The sequence below is a fragment of the Salvelinus sp. IW2-2015 genome, unplaced genomic scaffold, assembly GCF_002910315.2.
Source record: "Salvelinus sp. IW2-2015 unplaced genomic scaffold, ASM291031v2 Un_scaffold2204, whole genome shotgun sequence".
In the NCBI taxonomy this organism is placed as follows: Eukaryota; Metazoa; Chordata; class Actinopteri; order Salmoniformes; family Salmonidae; genus Salvelinus; species Salvelinus sp. IW2-2015.
In genome coordinates, this window is record NW_019943534.1 from 9,535 (window position 1) to 28,848 (window position 19,314).

General features: G+C 42.1%; 1 protein-coding gene across 1 annotated transcript in view; it reads right to left on the reverse strand.

The window, feature by feature from the left end:
* Positions 1 to 19,314, reverse strand: part of LOC112073276 (P-selectin-like) — a 50,713-nt gene that overhangs the window by 7,373 nt on the left and 24,026 nt on the right. Inside the window, 7 exon segments of the mRNA XM_070440087.1 lie at positions 16,600 to 16,788; positions 17,276 to 17,461; positions 17,653 to 17,760; positions 17,868 to 18,060; positions 18,292 to 18,491; positions 18,803 to 18,881; positions 19,012 to 19,063. Coding sequence (XP_070296188.1) covers positions 16,600 to 16,788; positions 17,276 to 17,461; positions 17,653 to 17,760; positions 17,868 to 18,060; positions 18,292 to 18,491; positions 18,803 to 18,881; positions 19,012 to 19,063 — 1,007 coding nt within the window.

Consider the following 19,314-nt stretch of genomic DNA (forward strand, 5'->3'; position numbering starts at 1 on the left):
AAAGAAAAGAGGAGAGATCCTCGGAGAGGCTTTTTATGTAACCAAGCATACCGGTGTCCCGCACTGCAAAGAGCTTGGGAGGGGATATAAGACGATTATGTGCACCCACTAACAGGCGCTAGTTTGATGCTTTAGCCGATCACCTCTCATGCACACTAAGCGGATTCACTCGCACGTCGCCCAAGATATTCCCCTATTATAATTTATCACCTTAATTAAAAAAGCGAACAGTTTTTTTTTCCGCTTCATTACAATGTATATAACACTGAAATACCTTATTTACATCAGCATTCAGAACCTTTGCTATGAGACTCGAATTGAGCTCAGTGGCATCCTGTTTCCATTGATCATCCTTGAGATGTTTCTACACCTTTGATTGCTTAAATAAAGTTAAATAAAGGTTAAATAAAGGTTAAATAAAGCTAAAAAATAAAATAAATTGGAGTCCAATCTTCCAGAAGAACAACCATGCTCTGCAGCACTCCACCAATCAGGCCTTTATGGTTGAGTGGCCAGACGGAAGCCACTCCTCAGTAAAAGGCACATGAAGCACTTGGAGTTTGCCAAAAGGCACCCTAAAGACTTCTCAGACCATAGAAAAACATTCTCTGGTCTGATGAACAAAGATTGAACTCTTTGGCCTGAATGCCAAGGCCACGTCTGGAGGAAACGTGGCACCATCCCTATGGTGAAGCTGGTGGTGGCAGGATCATGCTGTGGGGATGTTTTTCAGTGGCAGGGACTTGGAGACTAGTCCGGATCGAGGGAAAGATTAACGGCGCAAAGTACAGAGAGATCCTTGATGAAAACGTGCTCCAGAACGCTCATGACCTCAGCCTGGGGAGAGGTTTACCTTCCAACAGGACAACGACCCTTAGCACAGCCAAGACAAAGCAGGATTGGCTTCTCGACAAGTCTCTGAATGTCCTTGAGGGGCCCAGCCAGAGCCCGGACTTGAGCCCGATCTAACATCTCTGGAGAGACCTGAAAATAGCTGTGCAGCAACTCTCTCCATCCAACCTGACAGAGCTTGAGGGGATTGCAAAAAATAGAGAGAAACTCCCCAAATACAGGTGTGCCAAGCTTGTAGCGTCATACCCAAGAAGACTCGATGCCGTAATCGCTGTCAAAGGTGCTTCAACAAAGTACTGAGTAAAAGGTCTGAATACTTATGTAAATGTGATATTTCATGTTTAATTTTAAAAAAAAAAAATCAGCAAAAATTTCTAAACCTGTTTTTGCTTTGTCATTATGGGGTATTGGTGTGTAGATTGATGAATGAAAAAAACTATTTAATATTAGAATAAGACTGTAACGTAACAAATGTGGAAAAGTCAAGGGGTCTGAATACTTTCTGAAGGCACTGTATATCTATGGTTATGAATACTTATTGATCAATGCTTGTATCAGCCTATGGTACATTATCAGCTTATGGAAGACTACTGGCCTTGATAAACTCAATGCCTTCTGTGGATGTTCTGTGGAAACAGATCATAAATCTTTTCTTACCTTGGTCGTGTTCCCCTGCTCAGACATGCATCAACCATATGGTTGTGTGCCACGTCATCGACTGTGCCGTCAGGCACCAGATTGCTATAACATATGTGATTAGCTGAGTGGTTCCTATTTATAACTTGTCAGAAATGTCCCGTTGATCAACAAGCCATGGCAGCTTAAGGCTTTTAGCTAGGTTTTTTAATCCTGTTTATATTTTGTTGTAACGTTTGAGTCCTGAAATATCGGATGAGCACACATAAGACATGGCATAATATGTAGAACTGAATGAAATTACCTTTAAACGTGGAATCTTTCTCTCCACCCATGGCCGTGATGTTCCCAATGATGAAAGGGGGACATGAGTGAAAAAGTTTGGGAAGCACTGGGTTAGCTATTACTTTGTAAGATCTGGCGTCAACAACGTCTGAATAGGGAACACAATCATAATCTTTTTATTATCTTACCTGTATCCACTACAGTGGTGAGGTGTGGCCCCCTGTCCCCTCCTGCCATGGGGAACATGTCCTGTGTGGACCCCTGGGGGCTCCTCCTTCACCTCCTCCTGTGGTTCTCCTGTGAGGAGGGCTCCTGCTGAGAGGAGACACCAACCTCACCTGTTTATCTACTGGACAATGGACCAACCACACACCTGCATGTGAACGTGAGCTATACCAAGACAACTAGAGGGAGTTTCAATGTGATAAGAATGATTATTTATTCAAAAAGAATACATTATGAATGAGTTCAGCTATGGCTCCACCTGTACCCTGGAGTGTGAGAAGGGTTTTGTTCTGGTAGGAACTAACTCCACCCGTTGCCCCTCACTGGTTACTGGAGCCACGCCCTTCCTGTCTGTCAGGGTAAGACCAGGGGTGTTCAGGTAGAAATGTGTGGTGTAGAACAGATGTGATTGTCATGTGGATTTGGAACTGTGTCAGATCTATTCACTTCATTTCTATCTGGAAAAATTCTGAATTGTTTCACCTCACTGAATAAATCCAAAGGGTTGGAATGGAGACCTAAATATTGTGGTTACTGAAGGATTAGGAACAGTATATCTGGCATGGGGGGGGGTGGCTCCCGAGTGCACAGTGGTCTAAGGACTGCATCTCAGTGCTAGAGGCGTCACTACAGACCCTGGTTCGATTCCAGGCTGTATCACAACGGCCGTGATTTGGAGTCCCATAGGGCGGCGCACAATTGGCCCAGCGTTGGCCAGGGTAGGCCGTCATTGTAAATAAGAATTTGTTTTTGACTGACTTGTCAATTCAATAAGGTTAAATAACACAAATATCATATTATAATAGGAATAGATAAATATAAATGTGTAATTATAATAGGAATATCTTGGGCCTGTGTGTCACACACCTGTGTCTCTTTATACCTCCTCCAGCTCTTGCAGTGCGACACTTTAACCTTCTTCCCGCATGGCTCCATGAACTGCTCTGACCTCCATGGTCAGTTCCACTACGGGTCCCAGTGTTCTGTTCTCTGTGAAGAGGGGTTCCTGCTGAACGGGTTGGCTGATACAGAGTGCACCTCCCTGGGCACATGGAGCAGGAGAGCCCCCTCTGTCTGGGTAACTCACCACATCCTAGTTCAAACCATAGCTAGGTTGAAGATACCCAGGTTAGGAAAATGTAATGATTCCATGTGGAAGCTTTAGAAAATAAACAGATTCATGGGACCAGTGCCGTTGCTGAGCAGCATCGCTCATCCTTAGATTGAACTCTTCTCGTTTATGAAAGATTTGCTGGGATATTAGAATCCTTGTCTAACCATTTACTCTTCAACCTAGAGCCATTTTCTCTCTGTCATTTAGTAAAACCTTTGTTATTTTTCAACCTAGAACCATAGTCTGTCTGTCATCTATTTTTGGAAATTGTGTCAGATCAGCTTATTCATATACATTTCTCTCTTGAACCCAAGGGTTCCAACGTAGAATGCCTAAAATGACTTGTGTTTAGTCAATGTGCTATTGGTTAAGTAAAGGATTACAGAATGTGTTCTGGTGTCATCATATTGACTTCTCTCTGTGCCCCTCCAGCTCTGCAGTGGACGCTTTAACTCTCCCCGCATGGCTCCATGACTGCTCTGACCTCTATGGTCGTTCCACCCTACGGGTCAGCTTGTGTTCCTCTGTGACGGAGGGGTTCCTGCTGAACGGGTTGGCTGATACAGAGTGCACCTCCCCTGGGCACAGGAGCAGGAGAGCCCCCTCTGTCTGGGTAACTCACCACGTCTTCCACGCCCCCGCCTATTATAATATGAAATAATTTTGTTTATTTACCTTTAATTTAAAATTAGGCCCAAGTCCAGTCCCAAAAACAAATTCTTAATTTACCAATGAACGGGCCTACCCTGGGCCAACGCCTGGGGCCAAATTTTGGGTGCGGCCGCCCTATGGGACCCTCCAAATCACGGCCGGTTGTGAATACAGCCCTGGAATCGAAACCAGGGTTCTGTAGTGCAACGCCTCTAAGCAACTGAGATTGCGCAGTGGCCCTTTAGCCACCTTGTGGGCCACTCGGGAGCACCCCCCCCATGCCAGATTATACCTGGTTCCTAATCTTCAGCTAAACCACAATAGGTTTGGTTCTCCATTCCAACTTTGATTTATTCCAGTGAGGTGAAAACCATTTTCAGGAATTTTCAGGATAGAAATGAAGTGAATTAGATCTGAAAACCCACAGTTTTCCAAATCATTACATTGACAATCAGCATCTTGTTCCCACCAACATTTTCCTACCTGGAAACAATCCCCTTGGGCTTACCCTGACAGACAGGAAGGGCCGGGTGGCTCTCAGTAACCCCCGTTGAAGGGGCAACGGGTGGGAGTTAGTTTTCCCCACCCCCAGCAACTAAAAACCTTCTCACAACTCCAGGTAACAGGTGGAGCCCCCATGCTGAAACTCCATCATAATGTAATTTCTTTTTTAATAAAAATTCAATTCTTATCACATTGGGAACTCCCTCTAGTTGTTCGGTATAGCTTCCACGTTCACATGCAGGTGGTGGGTGGTTTGGTTTCCATTGTCCCGTTAGATAAACAGGGGTGAGGTTTGGTGGTCTCCTCTCACCAGGTAGCCCTCCTCACAGGAAGACCACAGGAGAGGTGGAGGGAGGAGGGCCCCCAGGGGGGTTCCCAACCACAGGACATGGTTCCATGGCAAGGAGGGGGGAACCCCAGGGGGCCGCACAACCTCAACCACCTGTAGTGGCAGGGTTGGGGAGGTAAAGACAATACCATGTAATCGGATTATAAAAAAAACAACTACTCAGTTACGTTACCCAGCAAACTAGTAAATCAGATTTACAGACACTGTACTTTTTGACAAAACTAAGAATGATTTCTTATTGGATTACTTAAAAGTCATAAATATGTTTTGCCCAAAAATACATTATCTTCTTATGGCTTGAAGGGGCCGTGATTGACAGTAAGCTTGATGAAAAGGGGTGCCCATAATCACACGGCCGCCTGCTTTCCCCTCAAGTCGTAGTTGGCTAATATTTGCATATATATTAATATTGGATAGAAACCACTCCCTAAGTTTCTAAAACTGTTTGAATTATGTCTGTGAGAATTAACAGAACTCCATATTGGCAAGTCCAAAATCCTGAAAGTTGAAATCAAAACAGGAAAGTCAGAATCCTGAGTTCGGTAGATGTTATTCCACAGAAGTCCCTAATGAATCCCCCTGAGAATATGAAATGATTGTGCCCACTGCCCTAGGGGTTCCATCCCCACTAGAATGTCCAACCATCAATTAGAAATTATAATGAGACCTTCTATGATGTTTGTTGGGGAGAGAATGATAAGCGAATCAGTCCAGGTTGTCCCAATAAGCAGCCATTTTCTGATCATGGGCTTTTTCCCTCATGGTACTCACTTGCCGTTCCATGCTCACTGGAAGACAGAAAAGAAACTCGGGTGGGAACTTTATTGAAGCATATGTTAAAAACATCCTCAATGATTGGATTCTGTACTTTAGTTTGAAATGTTTCCCTTCGACCAGTAATTATCAACTTTTTTGGAAGTTTTTTTGGTCGCGATATAACGCTGACTCAACGAATTAGCATATTTGTGGATATGTTAAACCAGTAAACGCGCGCTAAAAAAGAAAGGTATTTGGACATAATAAACGGATTTCTTTCCAAACAAAAAAATTTATTGTGGCCTTGGGGCATTCCTGGTTGGTTGCTTTCTTGTGTGATCCATCAAAAGGTAAAGGGAAAATGTTCCATATATTTTCTGTTTATGTGGACGCCTCCTTTGGGCTGTGGTTGGTTTTACTTTTGAGCCGCGCGTCCTCATGATTTATAGCGTGGGTTTCTTTTTCCCTGGTAAAGTTTTTTTTGTAATCTGACCACAGTCGTTTGCAATTAAGGAGAGGTATATCTCATAATTCCATGTGTATAACTTGTTATTATCATGCTTATATTTATGAGTAATTTCTGTTGAAAACGACTGTGGCGTATGCAAGTCTCACTGATGTTTTTGGCCACTACGTGAATCTAGTGCCTGAATGTATACTCAGATTTTTTGTGATTATAATATGATTTTAATCAACAAAACATGGCATGTATTGTGGTAACTGAAAGTCCTATTGAGTGTCACTGATGAAAATAATGAAGGTTTAGTGATTTTAATTTTTTCTATCTCTATTACTGGTTTTTGTGAAGCTTTTTAGTGGAAAAAAAATGGTGGGTGATATGTGTGGTTTTGTGGTGACCTACACATAATCGTTTTGTAGTGCTTTCGCTGAAAAGCCTATTTGAAATCGGGACACTATTGGTGGGATTAACAAAAGAATTTACCTTTAAAATTAATTAAGACACATGAAATTGTTGAGGAATTTTAATTATGAGATTCTTCTGTTTTGTTGAATTTTGGCGCCTGCACCTTTCCGACTGGCTGTTTGTCATAATTTTCGATCCCGTTTAACGGAACTGCAAAGCCCATAGAAGCTAACTTTTATGGTTTGCAGGGGCACGGTATTGAGTAAGGCTTGGGATGAAAGGTGGTGCCCAGAGGTCGTCCAGAGTTAACGGCTGCTCCCTCAGTCCTCAGTTTGGCTAATATATGCATCTATTAATTATAGTATTGGTATGAAAACACTCTGCGAACGTTTTCTAAAACTGTTTGCATGATGTCTGTGAGTATACAGAACTTATATATGGCGGAAAAACCACGCTGAGAAGAAATCAAACAGGAGTGGGAATTCTGAGGTTGGGTCGATTTTTCAACCAGGCCTATTTGAAATTCAAAGGTGGGTATATGGATCCTTGTTGCACTTCTACGGGTTCCACTAGCTTTGTTCAAGTCCTGTAGACCTTGATTGAGGTCGGGCTTTGTAAAAGCTGTGTTGTGGCCCAATAAGAGGGGAATGAATCAGGTTACTTGACTGCAGAGAAGCGGTCCTGGTCATCCGGCATTTCACATGATAGCGGACATGCGTTTTCCATGCTTCTCCTAGACAAAGGAATCTCTGGTTGGAAGCGTATTGAATATTATCATGAATAACAAAATCCTAAAGATTGAATTCTTATACTTAGTTTGACAAGGTTCTTTTCGACCTGTAGTTATAACTTTTTGAAGTTTTATGCGTCCAACGTTCGTCTGGACTGCCTGCATTGACGTTTGGACAAGTGAAATAATGGACCAATTTATCGAAACAATCAAACATTTATTTGTGGAACTAGGATTCCTGGGAGTGCATTCTTGATGAAGATCATGCAAAAGGGTAGAGAATGTTTATAATTATTTATAAATAATATTTCTGATTTCTGGTTGACTCAACATGGCGGAAAATGTTTATATTCTTCTGAGCGCCGTCTCAGATTCTTGATGGTTTGGCTTTTTCCGTAAAGTTTAAAAAAATCTGACCAGCGGTGCATTAAGACAGCAAGTGGTAATTTTAATTTCCTATGTGACAAATGTATCTTTTCATAAAGTTTTAATGATGAGTATTTTATGTTATTTGACGTGGCTTCTGCGAAATTTCTTTCTCGGGATATTGGAGGCATTTCCTGAACATGGGGCCAATGTAACTGAGGTTTTTGGATATAAATATTATTTATCCGAACCAAACATATATGTATTGTGTAACATGAAGTCCTACGAGGTGTCATCCTGATTGAAGGATCATCAAAGGTTAGTGATTATTTTTATCGTCTAATTGTGCTTTTTTGTGACTCCTCTCTTTTGCGCTGGAAAAATGGCTGAATTTTTTCTGGTGATTGGCGGTGGACCTATACGTAATGCGGTTTTTGTGGTGCTTTCCGCTGTAAAGCTATTTGAATGGACACGTTACTTTGGTGGATTTAACGGATACAATAGATTACCTTTAAAATGGTATAAGAAATACATGTTGTTTTGGAGGAATTTTAAATTATGAGATGTCCCTGTTGTTTGAATTTGGGCCCCCCTTGATTTTCACTGGCTGTTTGTCCCTATCAATCCGTTTTAACGGGATTGCAGCCCATATAGAAGTTTTTAAGGGAAAAGTCATCAAAAAGGTAACCAAATAAATCCTGATTATGTTACTGATGTTGGGTAATCCAATACGTTATGATTACATTTTGTTCCAGGTCTAAGGTAACTAAGGATTTACATTTAGCAAGTAAACCTATCAAACGACCCCTGTTAGTAGGATACAGATAGAGAGACGCAGAGAAACACACTACCATTCCACATCCCTGATTTCATAGAAAAGCTAAATGAATTGTAACGCTGTAGTCACGTCCCTCTTAACAAATAAGATATTTGGAACCTAAATGTGCATTATGAGAATAATATATCCGTATTACTTATTTAAAAAGCTTATTCTCGGCCAGTAAGATTGGGGGTATGTTTATCGCCAGCATGGGTTTTGAAGATGATTTTGTGAGTTACCCAGACAGAGGGGGGCTCTCTGCTCATGTGCCCAGGGAGGTGCTCTTTGTTTCAGCACCAACCGTTTTTTCACGTCAGGACCCCTCCTCAACAGGAGAACAGACCAACTGGGACCCCGTAGTGGAAATGACCATAGAAGGTCAGAGCAGTTCATGGAGCCATTTGCGGGGAGAGGTTTAAAGCGTCCCGCACTGGCAGAGCTGGAGGGGCACACAGAGAAAAGTCCGATATGAGTGACCATACCAGACACATCTTGTGAATCTTTCTTAACCAATAGCACAATTTGATCTAACAACAAAGTCATTTTTAGGCCTTCTACGTTGGAACCCTTTGGGTTTCAGAGAGAATTTGGTATATGAATAAGTCTTGTCTGACACATTTCCAAAAATAGATGACAGACAGACTATGGTTCTAGGTTGAAAATAAAACAAAGGTTTTCCTAAACTGAGCAGAGAGAAAATGGCCTCTAGTTGAAGAATAAATGGGTTTAAGACAAGGGATTCTACTATCCCAGAATCTTTGCATAAACGATGGAAAATTCAATCTCAAGGGATGCGGCGATGCTGGCTCTAGCAACGGCACTTGGTCCCCATTTTGAGATCTGTTTATTTTCTAAAAGCTTCCCCACATGGAATCCATACATTTCTAACCTGGGTATCTTAACCCGCCTAGTAGGTTTGAACTAGGATGTTGGTGAGTTTACCAGACAGAGGGGGGCTCTTCCTGCTCCATTGCCAGGAGGGTGTCACTCTGTATAGCCCAACCCGTTCAGCAGGAACCCCTCTTCACAGGAGAACAGACACTGGGACCCGGTAGTGGGAACTGACCATGGAGGTCAGAGCAGTTCATGGGCCATGCCGGGGGAGAAGGTTAAGGTGTCGCACTGCAAGAAGCTGGAGGATTAAGAGACAGGTTGTGCACCACAGGGCCCCAAGATATTTCCATTATAATTACACATTTAATTTTATCTATTCCTATTATTAATATGATATTTTGTTTATTTTAACCTTTATTGAATTCGGCCAAGTCAGTCCAAAAAAAATTCCTATTTACAATGAGGCCTAGCCTGGCCAACGCTGGGCCATTGTGCCCGACCTATGGACTTCAATCAACGGCCCGGTTGTGATACAGCCTGGAATCGACAAGGGTCTTGTAGTGACGCGCTCTAGCACATGAAGATTTGCAGTGTTAGACCCCACTGGGTGCCACTCGGGAGCGCCACCCTCCCATGCAGATTATGGTTCCCCTAATCCTTCAGCTACCACAATAGTTTAGGTTCGCATCTCCTCCCACCCTTTGGATTTATTCAGTTGAGGTGAAACATTCAGAAATTTTCCTCGATAGAATGAAGTGAATAGATCTGAACAAGCAGTTCCAAATCCTACACATGACCAGAATCACATCTGTTCTCACCCAACATCTTCTACCTGAAACCCTGGTCCTTACTGCCAAGACAGGAAGGGCGGTGGCTCCAGTAAACGGCCAGTGGGGCAACGGGTTGGAGTTAGTTCCTACGAAACAACCTTCTCAACTCCAGGGTACAGGTGGAGCCCATAGCTGAACTCATTCATAATGTTATTCTTTTTTTAATAAATAATCATTCCCTTTATCCACATTGAAATCCTTCGTTGTCTTGGTATAGCTCACGTTCACATGAAGGTGTGGTGGGTTGGGTCCATTGTCCGTAGATAAACAGGTGAGGTTGGTGTCTCCTCTCAGGCAGGTAGCCTCCCTCAGGAGACAACCCAAGGAGGAGGTGAAGGAAGGAAGCCCCCAGGGGTGTTCCACAGCAGGACAGTTCCCATGGCAGGAGGGGACAGGGGGCCCACACCTCACACTGGTAGTAGGATCAGGTAGATTTACATAACAGTGATATGATTGGTTCCCTATTCAGACGTTGTTGACCGCCAGATTCTTACAAAAGTATAGCTACCGTGCTTCAAATTTTAGCTCATGTCCCCCTTTCATCATTGGGGAACATACGCGCCATGGGGTTGGAGGAGAAAGATTACCGTTTTAAAGGTAATTTCATTCAGTGTTCTAGCATATTATGCATGTTTATGTGGTGGGGCTTCATTTCCGATATTCAGGGACTACAAACGTTACAACAAAAATATAAACAGGATTAAAGAAACCTAGCTTAAAAGCCCTTAAGCCTGCGCCATGGCTTGTTGATCAACGCCGGGAGCATTTCTGACCAAGTTATAAATAGGGTACCACTTCAGCTTAATCACATATGTTTTATAGCAATCTGGTGGCCTGAACACGGCAACAGTCCCCCGATGACCGTTGGCACACAACCATTGGTTGATGCATGTCTGAGCAGGGGAACACGACCAAGGTAAGAAAAGATTTATGATCTGTTTCCACAGAACATCCACAGAAGGCATTGAGTTTATCAAGGCCAGTAGTCTTCCATAAGCTGATAATGTACCATAGGCTGATACAAGCATTGATCAATAAGTATTCATAACCATAGATATACAGTGCCTTCAGAAAGTATTCAGACCCCTTGACTTTTCCACATTTTGTTACGTTACAGTCTTATTCTAATATTAAATAGTTTTTTTCATTCATCAATCTACACACAATACCCCATAATGACAAAGCAAAAACAGGTTTAGAAATTTTTGCTGATTTTTTTTTTTTAAATTAAACTGAAATATCACATTTACATAAGTATTCAGACCTTTTACTCAGTACTTTGTTGAAGCACCTTTGACAGCGATTACGGCATCGAGTCTTCTTGGGTATGACGCTACAAGCTTGGCACACCTGTATTTGGGGAGTTTCTCTCATTTTTTGCAGATCCCCTCAAGCTCTGTCAGGTTGGATGGAGAGAGTTGCTGCACAGCTATTTTCAGGTCTCTCCAGAGATGTTAGATCGGGCTCAAGTCCGGGCTCTGGCTGGGCCCCTCAAGGACATTCAGAGACTTGTCGAGAAGCCAATCCTGCTTTGTCTTGGCTGTGTGCTAAGGGTCGTTGTCCTGTTGGAAGGTAAACCTCTCCCCAGGCTGAGGTCATGAGCGTTCTGGAGCACGTTTTCATCAAGGATCTCTCTGTACTTTGCGCCGTTAATCTTTCCCTCGATCCGGACTAGTCTCCAAGTCCCTGCCACTGAAAAACATCCCCACAGCATGATCCTGCCACCACCATGCTTCACCATAGGGATGGTGCCACGTTTCCTCCAGACGTGGCGCTTGGCATTCAGGCCAAAGAGTTCAATCTTGGTTTCATCAGACCAGAGAATGTTTTTCTATTGGTCTGAGAGTCTTTAGGTGCCTTTTGGCAAACTCCAAGTGGGCTGTCATGTGCCTTTTACTGAGGAGTGGCTTCCGTCTGGCCACTCAACCATAAAGGCCTGATTGGTGGAGTGCTGCAGAGATGGTTGTTCTTCTGGAAGATTGGACTCCAATTTATTTTATTTTTTAGCTTTATTTAACCTTTATTTAACCTTTATTTAACCTTTATTTAAGCAATCAAAGTTGTAGAAACATCTCAAGGATGATCAATGGAAACAGGATGCACCTGAGCTCAATTTCGAGTCTCATAGCAAAGGGTCTGAATGCTGATGTAAATAAGGTATTTCAGTTTTTTTATACATTTGTAATGAAGGAAAAAAAACTGTTTTCGCTTTGTAATAATGAGGTACTGTGTCATAATGGGCTATTGTGTCATAATGAGGTAATGTGTCATTATGGGGTATTGGGACATAATGGGGTATTGTGTCATAAAGAGGTATGGTGTCATAATGGGGTATTGTGTCATAAAGAGGTATTGTGTCATAATGGGGTATTGTGTCATAGAGGTATTGTGTCATAATGGGGTATTGTGTCACAATGGGGTATTGTGTCATAATGGGGCATTGTGTCATAATGGGGTATTGTGTCATAATGGGGTATTGTGTCACAATGGGGTATTGTGTCACAATGGGGTATTGTTGTCACAATGGGGTATTGTGTCATAATGGGGTATTGTGTCACAATGGGGTATTGTGTCATAATGGGGTATTTTGTCATAATGGTGTCACGATCATTATAATGAGTGGACCAAAGCGCAGCGTGATCTGGGTTCCACATCTTTTTATTACTAGGTGAAACTCACAGCAAAACAAAAACAATAAATCTCAAAAAGAAACGTGAAGCTAACAATAGTACTAACAGGCAGCTATACATAGTCAAGATCCCACAAAGCACAAAGGGGAAATGGCTGCCTAAATATGATCCCCAATCAGAGACAACGACAAACAGCTGCCTCTGATTGGGAACCATACCTGGCCAACATAGAAACATAATCACCTAGATGACCCACCCTAGTCACACCCCGACCTAACCAACATAGCGAATAAAAAGCTCTCTATGGTCAGGGCGTGACAAATGGGGTATTGTGTCATAAAGGGGTATTGTGTCACAATGGGGTATTTTGTCATAATGGGGTATTGTGTCATTATGTGGTATTGTGTCATAAAGCGGTATTGTGTCATAATGGGGTATTGTGTCATCATGGGGTAATGTTTCACAATGGGGCATTGTGTCACAATGGGGTATTTTGTCATAATGGGGTATTGTGTCACAATGGGGTATTGTGTCACAATGGGGTATTGTGTCATAATGGGGCATTTTGTCATAATGGGGTATTGTGTCATAATGGGGTATTGTGTCATTATGGGGTATTGTGTCATAATGGGGTATTTTGTCATAATGGGGTATTGTGTCCTAAAGAGGTATTGTGTCATAAAGAGGTATTGTGTCATAATGGGGTATTGTGTGTAGATTGCTGAGGATTCTTTCTAATTTAATGTGTCAAGTTGGCTGGTAGTGGATCTCTACTCCGAATAGCTCGTTCCAGCTCATACCACAGATGCTCAATTGGATTGAGATCTGGTGACTAGACAGGCCACTGCAGTAAGCGGAAGTCACTGTCATGTTCGTGGAACCATTCTTGGACAATCCTAGCCTTGTGGCATGGGCCACTATCCTGCTGAAAAATCTATTTGCAGATGGATGCACTGCTGACATGAAGGGATGCCCCTGATTGGCAATGATGTTCAGCTATTGTATGGCATTCAATTGGCTTGTGTATGAGGCTTAACAATCCTTCTTGAGCCTAATGTTTTGTGCACTCAGTTTACAGTATGAGTTACACACTGTGGGAACTACTTTAGAGTTACTATGTACGCTGTGCATAGAGTCTATTTATGTTCAAAAGGAGACTGATATCTAAAGCAATGTCATCTAATAAGGCAAGGTAAAACCGTAGACCCACAAGCCACTGCGGCCCCTCTTAATGAGTTCCGTTTTTTTTGTGGCCCCCACCCCCATTTAAGTTGCCCATCCCTGCTTCTATAGAGATGAGGCAACGATGATGATTGTAGAAGCTGTAGATGAGGGTTGGTTCCTGGAGTGCCACTGGTACTGCAAGATTTGGCCCCAACAACGCACCACAATGAGCTACTTAGTTAATTCGTCAGTTCAGTGATTGCTTACGTTCGACACACCTGGTCTACTTTCGTTTTGTACACCAACTTCAAACGGATTAAAATGTTAAAAAATGTGGTTATAGAAAATATATTTCGCAGCAGGTTTAGACGGTACAATGATTATTTACACTATACTTGCTTGTTTTGTCACATAAACTGAAATTAGGCAAACTATTAGAATTTTAGCAACCAGGAAATGGCAGAGAGATTTCTACATAGCACACCTTTAAGTAAAACAAAAGTTATAGGATAAAGAGTATAGTGAAAAGAAGGCGACAAGGGGAATGTCCTCGTAGGACAAGTTTTAATATTGTAGTGGACAAAGATGAGCAGAACGTTAGCATGGCCAAATGGACTGTGTGCAACTTGCTATGAGGGTTTGATACAATTTTCTACCTTTCATTTAATTAATCTTCATATTTATTATCAATTATTGTGAATCATTATTATTGTAGGCCTATTTAATAATCTAAACCAGTTCTTTAAATAGCCTATGCAAAAAGTGTTACATTTTGTTGAGACATTTTAGTTGGCTAAAGTCTTTTAAATTTTTTGCTTATTTAGTTTAAGTGTTATTTGTTGGGTAGGCAATCACCTTTGTTGGTAAGAGCTACAATATAGGCCTAGCTTGTTCAAAACGTTTTTAKGGTGGAATTCAGTTGAGACATTTTCGTTGGCCAAGTTCAATATAATAGAAACACCAGTAGGCCGTACTATGCTACTCACACTCAAACCATGAAAATGAAAAACCAGTGAGGGCCAGATGCTAAACTTCATTTAATGTCGCAATAATAGCAACTTGTTCGTATTTTCCCTATAAACAATGACTTGAGTTACTTTTGATATTACCCTAAAAAAGTGAATCAARTTTTGTGAAGGTTTGGTGTGGTAGATAATTTCCCCCCAACATCTGACACCCCCTAATTTCGGACACTCTCTAGCGGTTGGAGGATTAAATCACCTCGAGTTGATTAATCTGTAAAACAAATTGTGAGACATTATTTGGTTACGACACTGAAGAAGATGTTGGTGAAGAACCATTTTTAAGAGTCTACAGGAGGGCGCCCCGGGCTACGCAATGAAAAGTTGACAGGCAAGTAATTTTMTTTTTTTTTTACTGGAAGGCTAGCCAACTAGTTAACTAGTAAACACTTCGGATACGAGGTCGGTGTCTCTTTTTTGAACAAAATTAAACGGATATATATTGTAATTCAACAAAATAGTAAGGTGGCCAATAACTAGGTACCGTATGCCGATAATACGGGGACGTATTTTTTGCTAAACCCCTTATCAAAAAGCTGATATTAGTCGTATTTCCACTGAAATGTCAAACATGCTAATACATTTTTTTTATGACACCAATAATCACAAAACTTTGATGGGTTTGATAACACTGTTGAAAGGTAATATATTTCTTAAACGRTGTTGAATATGCCGATYATACGGGGTGCTACGAGTATGTTGATTATTAGGTTTAACGTTAGCTACTGCAGGCCAATGAAGGCAGTTGAACTTGAGGTGAGGAGGAATGTTTTAGGCCTACTAGAGTTATATTCTGATAGAAAATGTAAGACCCAGCCTCCTTCTGTACGGTAGATGAGTAGTAGCCTATCTGACAAGTATAAAATACATCCATGTTGATGCTGTTAGCATGTCTCTAGCTTTCTCCCGGTCTCTCTAGGGCTAGCACTACGCTTGTCTGCCTTCATATAGTATATGTTTTTATATGAATATCATGTGGACGCGTCTAGACTTATATACATACAATGCCCTGATGCAATTTAGTGCTCAACTCTCCGACAGCTGAGCCGTGAGGTAGCCAATAAAACAATAGACTATAAAGTTTTGCGTATGCTAGTCTACACATCGAAACACAACAAATAGCCTAGTTTTTGTTGTTGTAATTTGCTATAGGCAGTTTTTAAGGATACACAACTGTGGATAATTTCGCCAATATCGCTGGCAGCGCCCCGTTGGTTGTTTCGTTCTCTCTCTTTCTATTCTCAGATCTGAATGGGTCTCTCGGGTTTCCGAACCAGCACGGGTCTGTTTTCCACGGTTCTTTTTGGAACGGGTCTGTTTTTAATTGTTTTATTTATGCATATCTGATCGGGTGGGAAAGCCACACTTTTTGGACCCATGAAGACCTCTACTTCACAGTTCGTTGGCACTCTCCAAAGGCAAGAGGGTAAAGAGTGAGATTGGAGCGACAGCAAAAGACATTCAGACTCTAGGAGCCGCCAACCAACTCCCAACCCATACAATGTAATGCAAAGAAGTTAGGGACTGTCCTTCTTTTAACAAAAAAACGTTAGGGACTGTCATAAATAGTATGGGCTACATACTGTATGGTTGACAACATGGCTGACAACATGGTTCAGATAAAGTGTGGCTCAATCAGAGAAAAGGATTCTGGACAGCACCGTAACAGCCAGGGTTCTGTATTCTGTGTTCTGTATTCTGTGTTCTGTGGCAGAACAGGATGTTACAGAAAAAGTGACAGTTTGAAAGTATTTCATCAGGTCACATTGCCCAAAGAACACAACTATTTCACAACAGTTCAACATTTTAAATAGTGGAGATTAACAGTGGGTGCGGTCAAGTGAAGGACTGGGAGGAGACATAGTACTTTTGTTGCAATTCTTGAAAAAAAAATGTTCTCTTACTTTGACCTGACATTCAACAGGTGTATTAGTAGCTACTATCCCATGGTGACAGTGATAAATACCTGTGCAGGTAGAGACGTTGGCTGTCCACTGTCCTGTGTGGTCACACTGAATCCTGTCTGGTCCTATTAGGTCAAACCCCAAATCACAGCTGAATTCACAGGTGGAGTTATAACTGTGCAGGGCGATGGGGTTACTGCAGTTCATAGTCCCTCTATGAGGACCACTGTCCAYCGATGGACACTGTTTGACTGAAGGGGGCAACAAGAGAAATGCTGTTTAAACTCAATAGGGCAGAAAATCTATGTCTCAAGCCTAAAAATGCTGGTTTATGAGCAGCCTCAACACACCATTATGTGAATTTGGATTAGTCAGGTAACCCTCTGTTTAAATAAGGATGTGGGCCCCGATAGTGTCAGCTTTAGGAATGTCTTTAGTAAGATTAAACTCTATATAGTTGCAGAGCATTYTGGGTACTGTAGTATTTTATCCTTTATTTAACTAGGCAAGTCAGTTAATTAAGAACAAATTCTTATTTACAATGACAGCCTAGGAACAGTGGGTTACCTGCCTTGTTCAGGGGCAGAACGACAAATGTTTACCGTGTCAGCTCAGGGATTTGATTTTGGAACCTTCCAGTCACTGGCCCAACGCGTTAACCACTAGGCTACCTGCCTCTAACCGCTAGGCTACCTGCCGCTCCACCACATCGTGCTATACCCTCCTGCTCTCCCATACCTTGGCACTGAGCGGCAGGGTGGTCCCAGAACCCCGTGGCCTGGCAGAGCAGTTGTGATGCCCCCAGCAGCTGGTATCCTCGGGCACATTGGAACTGGCAAGATGAGTTGAAGGCAAACAGCCCATGTGGATGGTCACAGTTCACTGAACCCTGCTCTGGGTCCGACACAGTGTCACACGCTACAGCTGACAGAGAGAGGCAGAGAGACTAGATTATCAATGACAACAAACAAACATACTGAACACTAACATATCATTGAAGTTGAACTCAGTTAACTGTTTTGGTTCATCTCTATACAAAAAACCATGGCATTATTCCCGTAGATGAATAAGAATGGTTAAAACCTTATGAATGTATTGTACAGGTTAAGTCTCACCTTGCTGGCACCGGGGGCCCTTGAAGCCAGGGTCACACTGGCAGGTGTAGTTCCCTATGTTCTCTAAACACTCTGCATGGGTGCTGCAGCAATGCTCTGAGCAAGACGCTACACACACAGGGGAGTAGACAAATAGAGGACTTAAGAAAATACACAGACACAGACACTCACTCACACACACACACACACACACACACACACACACACTCTTCTACCTGTGTAGCAGAGGGCTCCCTTCTTCTTTGTGCATCTCTCATCGTTCCACTTGGCTGCATCAATTCCTCTTTTAATGTATATCTCCACGCAGTCCTGTCCGTCCCCTACGTTGTTGGGCTCCCCGGTGGCCCAGTTCTCCGCCTCTTTGGTCAGGGTCTTGTTAGTCCCCATCCAGGTCCACATCTCATTCACCTGATTGATTGACATAATTTATTCAATAATACAAACTAAAAAAATAAAAGATATGCAGCCACAATATAAATGAAATAGCGATGCATTTAAAAAAAAATTATACAGATTAGTACATTTTAATAAATCAGCGACACATTTTTGAACATAGTTGAACCTCTTGTGGTAAAACAGACTAATCTGTCAGTCTACAGTACACTCCTGTTGATAAAGTAACAGAGGACGGAAAGCAACCTTGCGGAGGCCAATCCAGTAGTATTGTGAGTTCCTAGGGAGCATGGTGTTGAGATAGACGATCTCCTTCTGGTTCTGGATGGCCACCATGTCCGTGTAGTGCTGCCTGCACCACTGGCGGGCCGAATCCCAGTCCAGATTCTGGTTGACGCTGTAGTTGTATGTCCAGGCCTGGACACCTCCTGTCTCACCTGTTAAGTCTGAGGGCCAATGAAAACAGAGGCAATACTTTCCATTTGAAGGGMCAATCTACAGTTGCTACATTTTAWTTTTGTACTTTTAAATTACTGATATATACTTATTGATTCCTGAYGAATATAATTTATGAACACCTCATGAGCTTAGTTCACTYTTTACGTTGCTCTTCTACCTGCATAGCAATGCTGTAATTAGTAACATTGCACTTTAGTAATTCCTTGATTTGATTTGAATGGCTTTGGTTATTTAAAGGTAAGAGAACATTTCTGTCTGATAGTCAGACAGTTGTAGACATCAGGTTGCTCTCTCTTACCATGGTAGATTGTCATCAATAGAATCACCAGCAACCTATTATATAGGCTCTGTCTGAGATAGTTGGACCACGGAAGCATCTGGAAAACGTAACCAATATATCAACACTAAACAATAATCAAACTGGATTGTACAATTTGACTGAATGTTACGGTACAGTAATGCGTAAAAAATGTGCAGTTGTACAGGAATACTCATAAAATACCCTACCTCTTCCTCAAGATTTGGGGAMACTAATAAAATGTGCTGTTTTCCGTGTCGTCACACCCATCCAAATGGACTGTGTAAGAGACGCAATTTCCTTTCAGAATGAGTCAACACCAGACTTTGCAATACGCTGCATGTACTAATCTGATCATCAAACTGTCTACTGTGAAAAAGTGATCTTATCACGGTTGAGGTGTTGTAGCCCTTTCCTGCAGTCGAATGACCAAAGCGCCCTCTAGTGGCCTCATGGGTGGCCACATTATTCATATATTCTTCATTATTTCATCATTAATAAACAAAACAAAA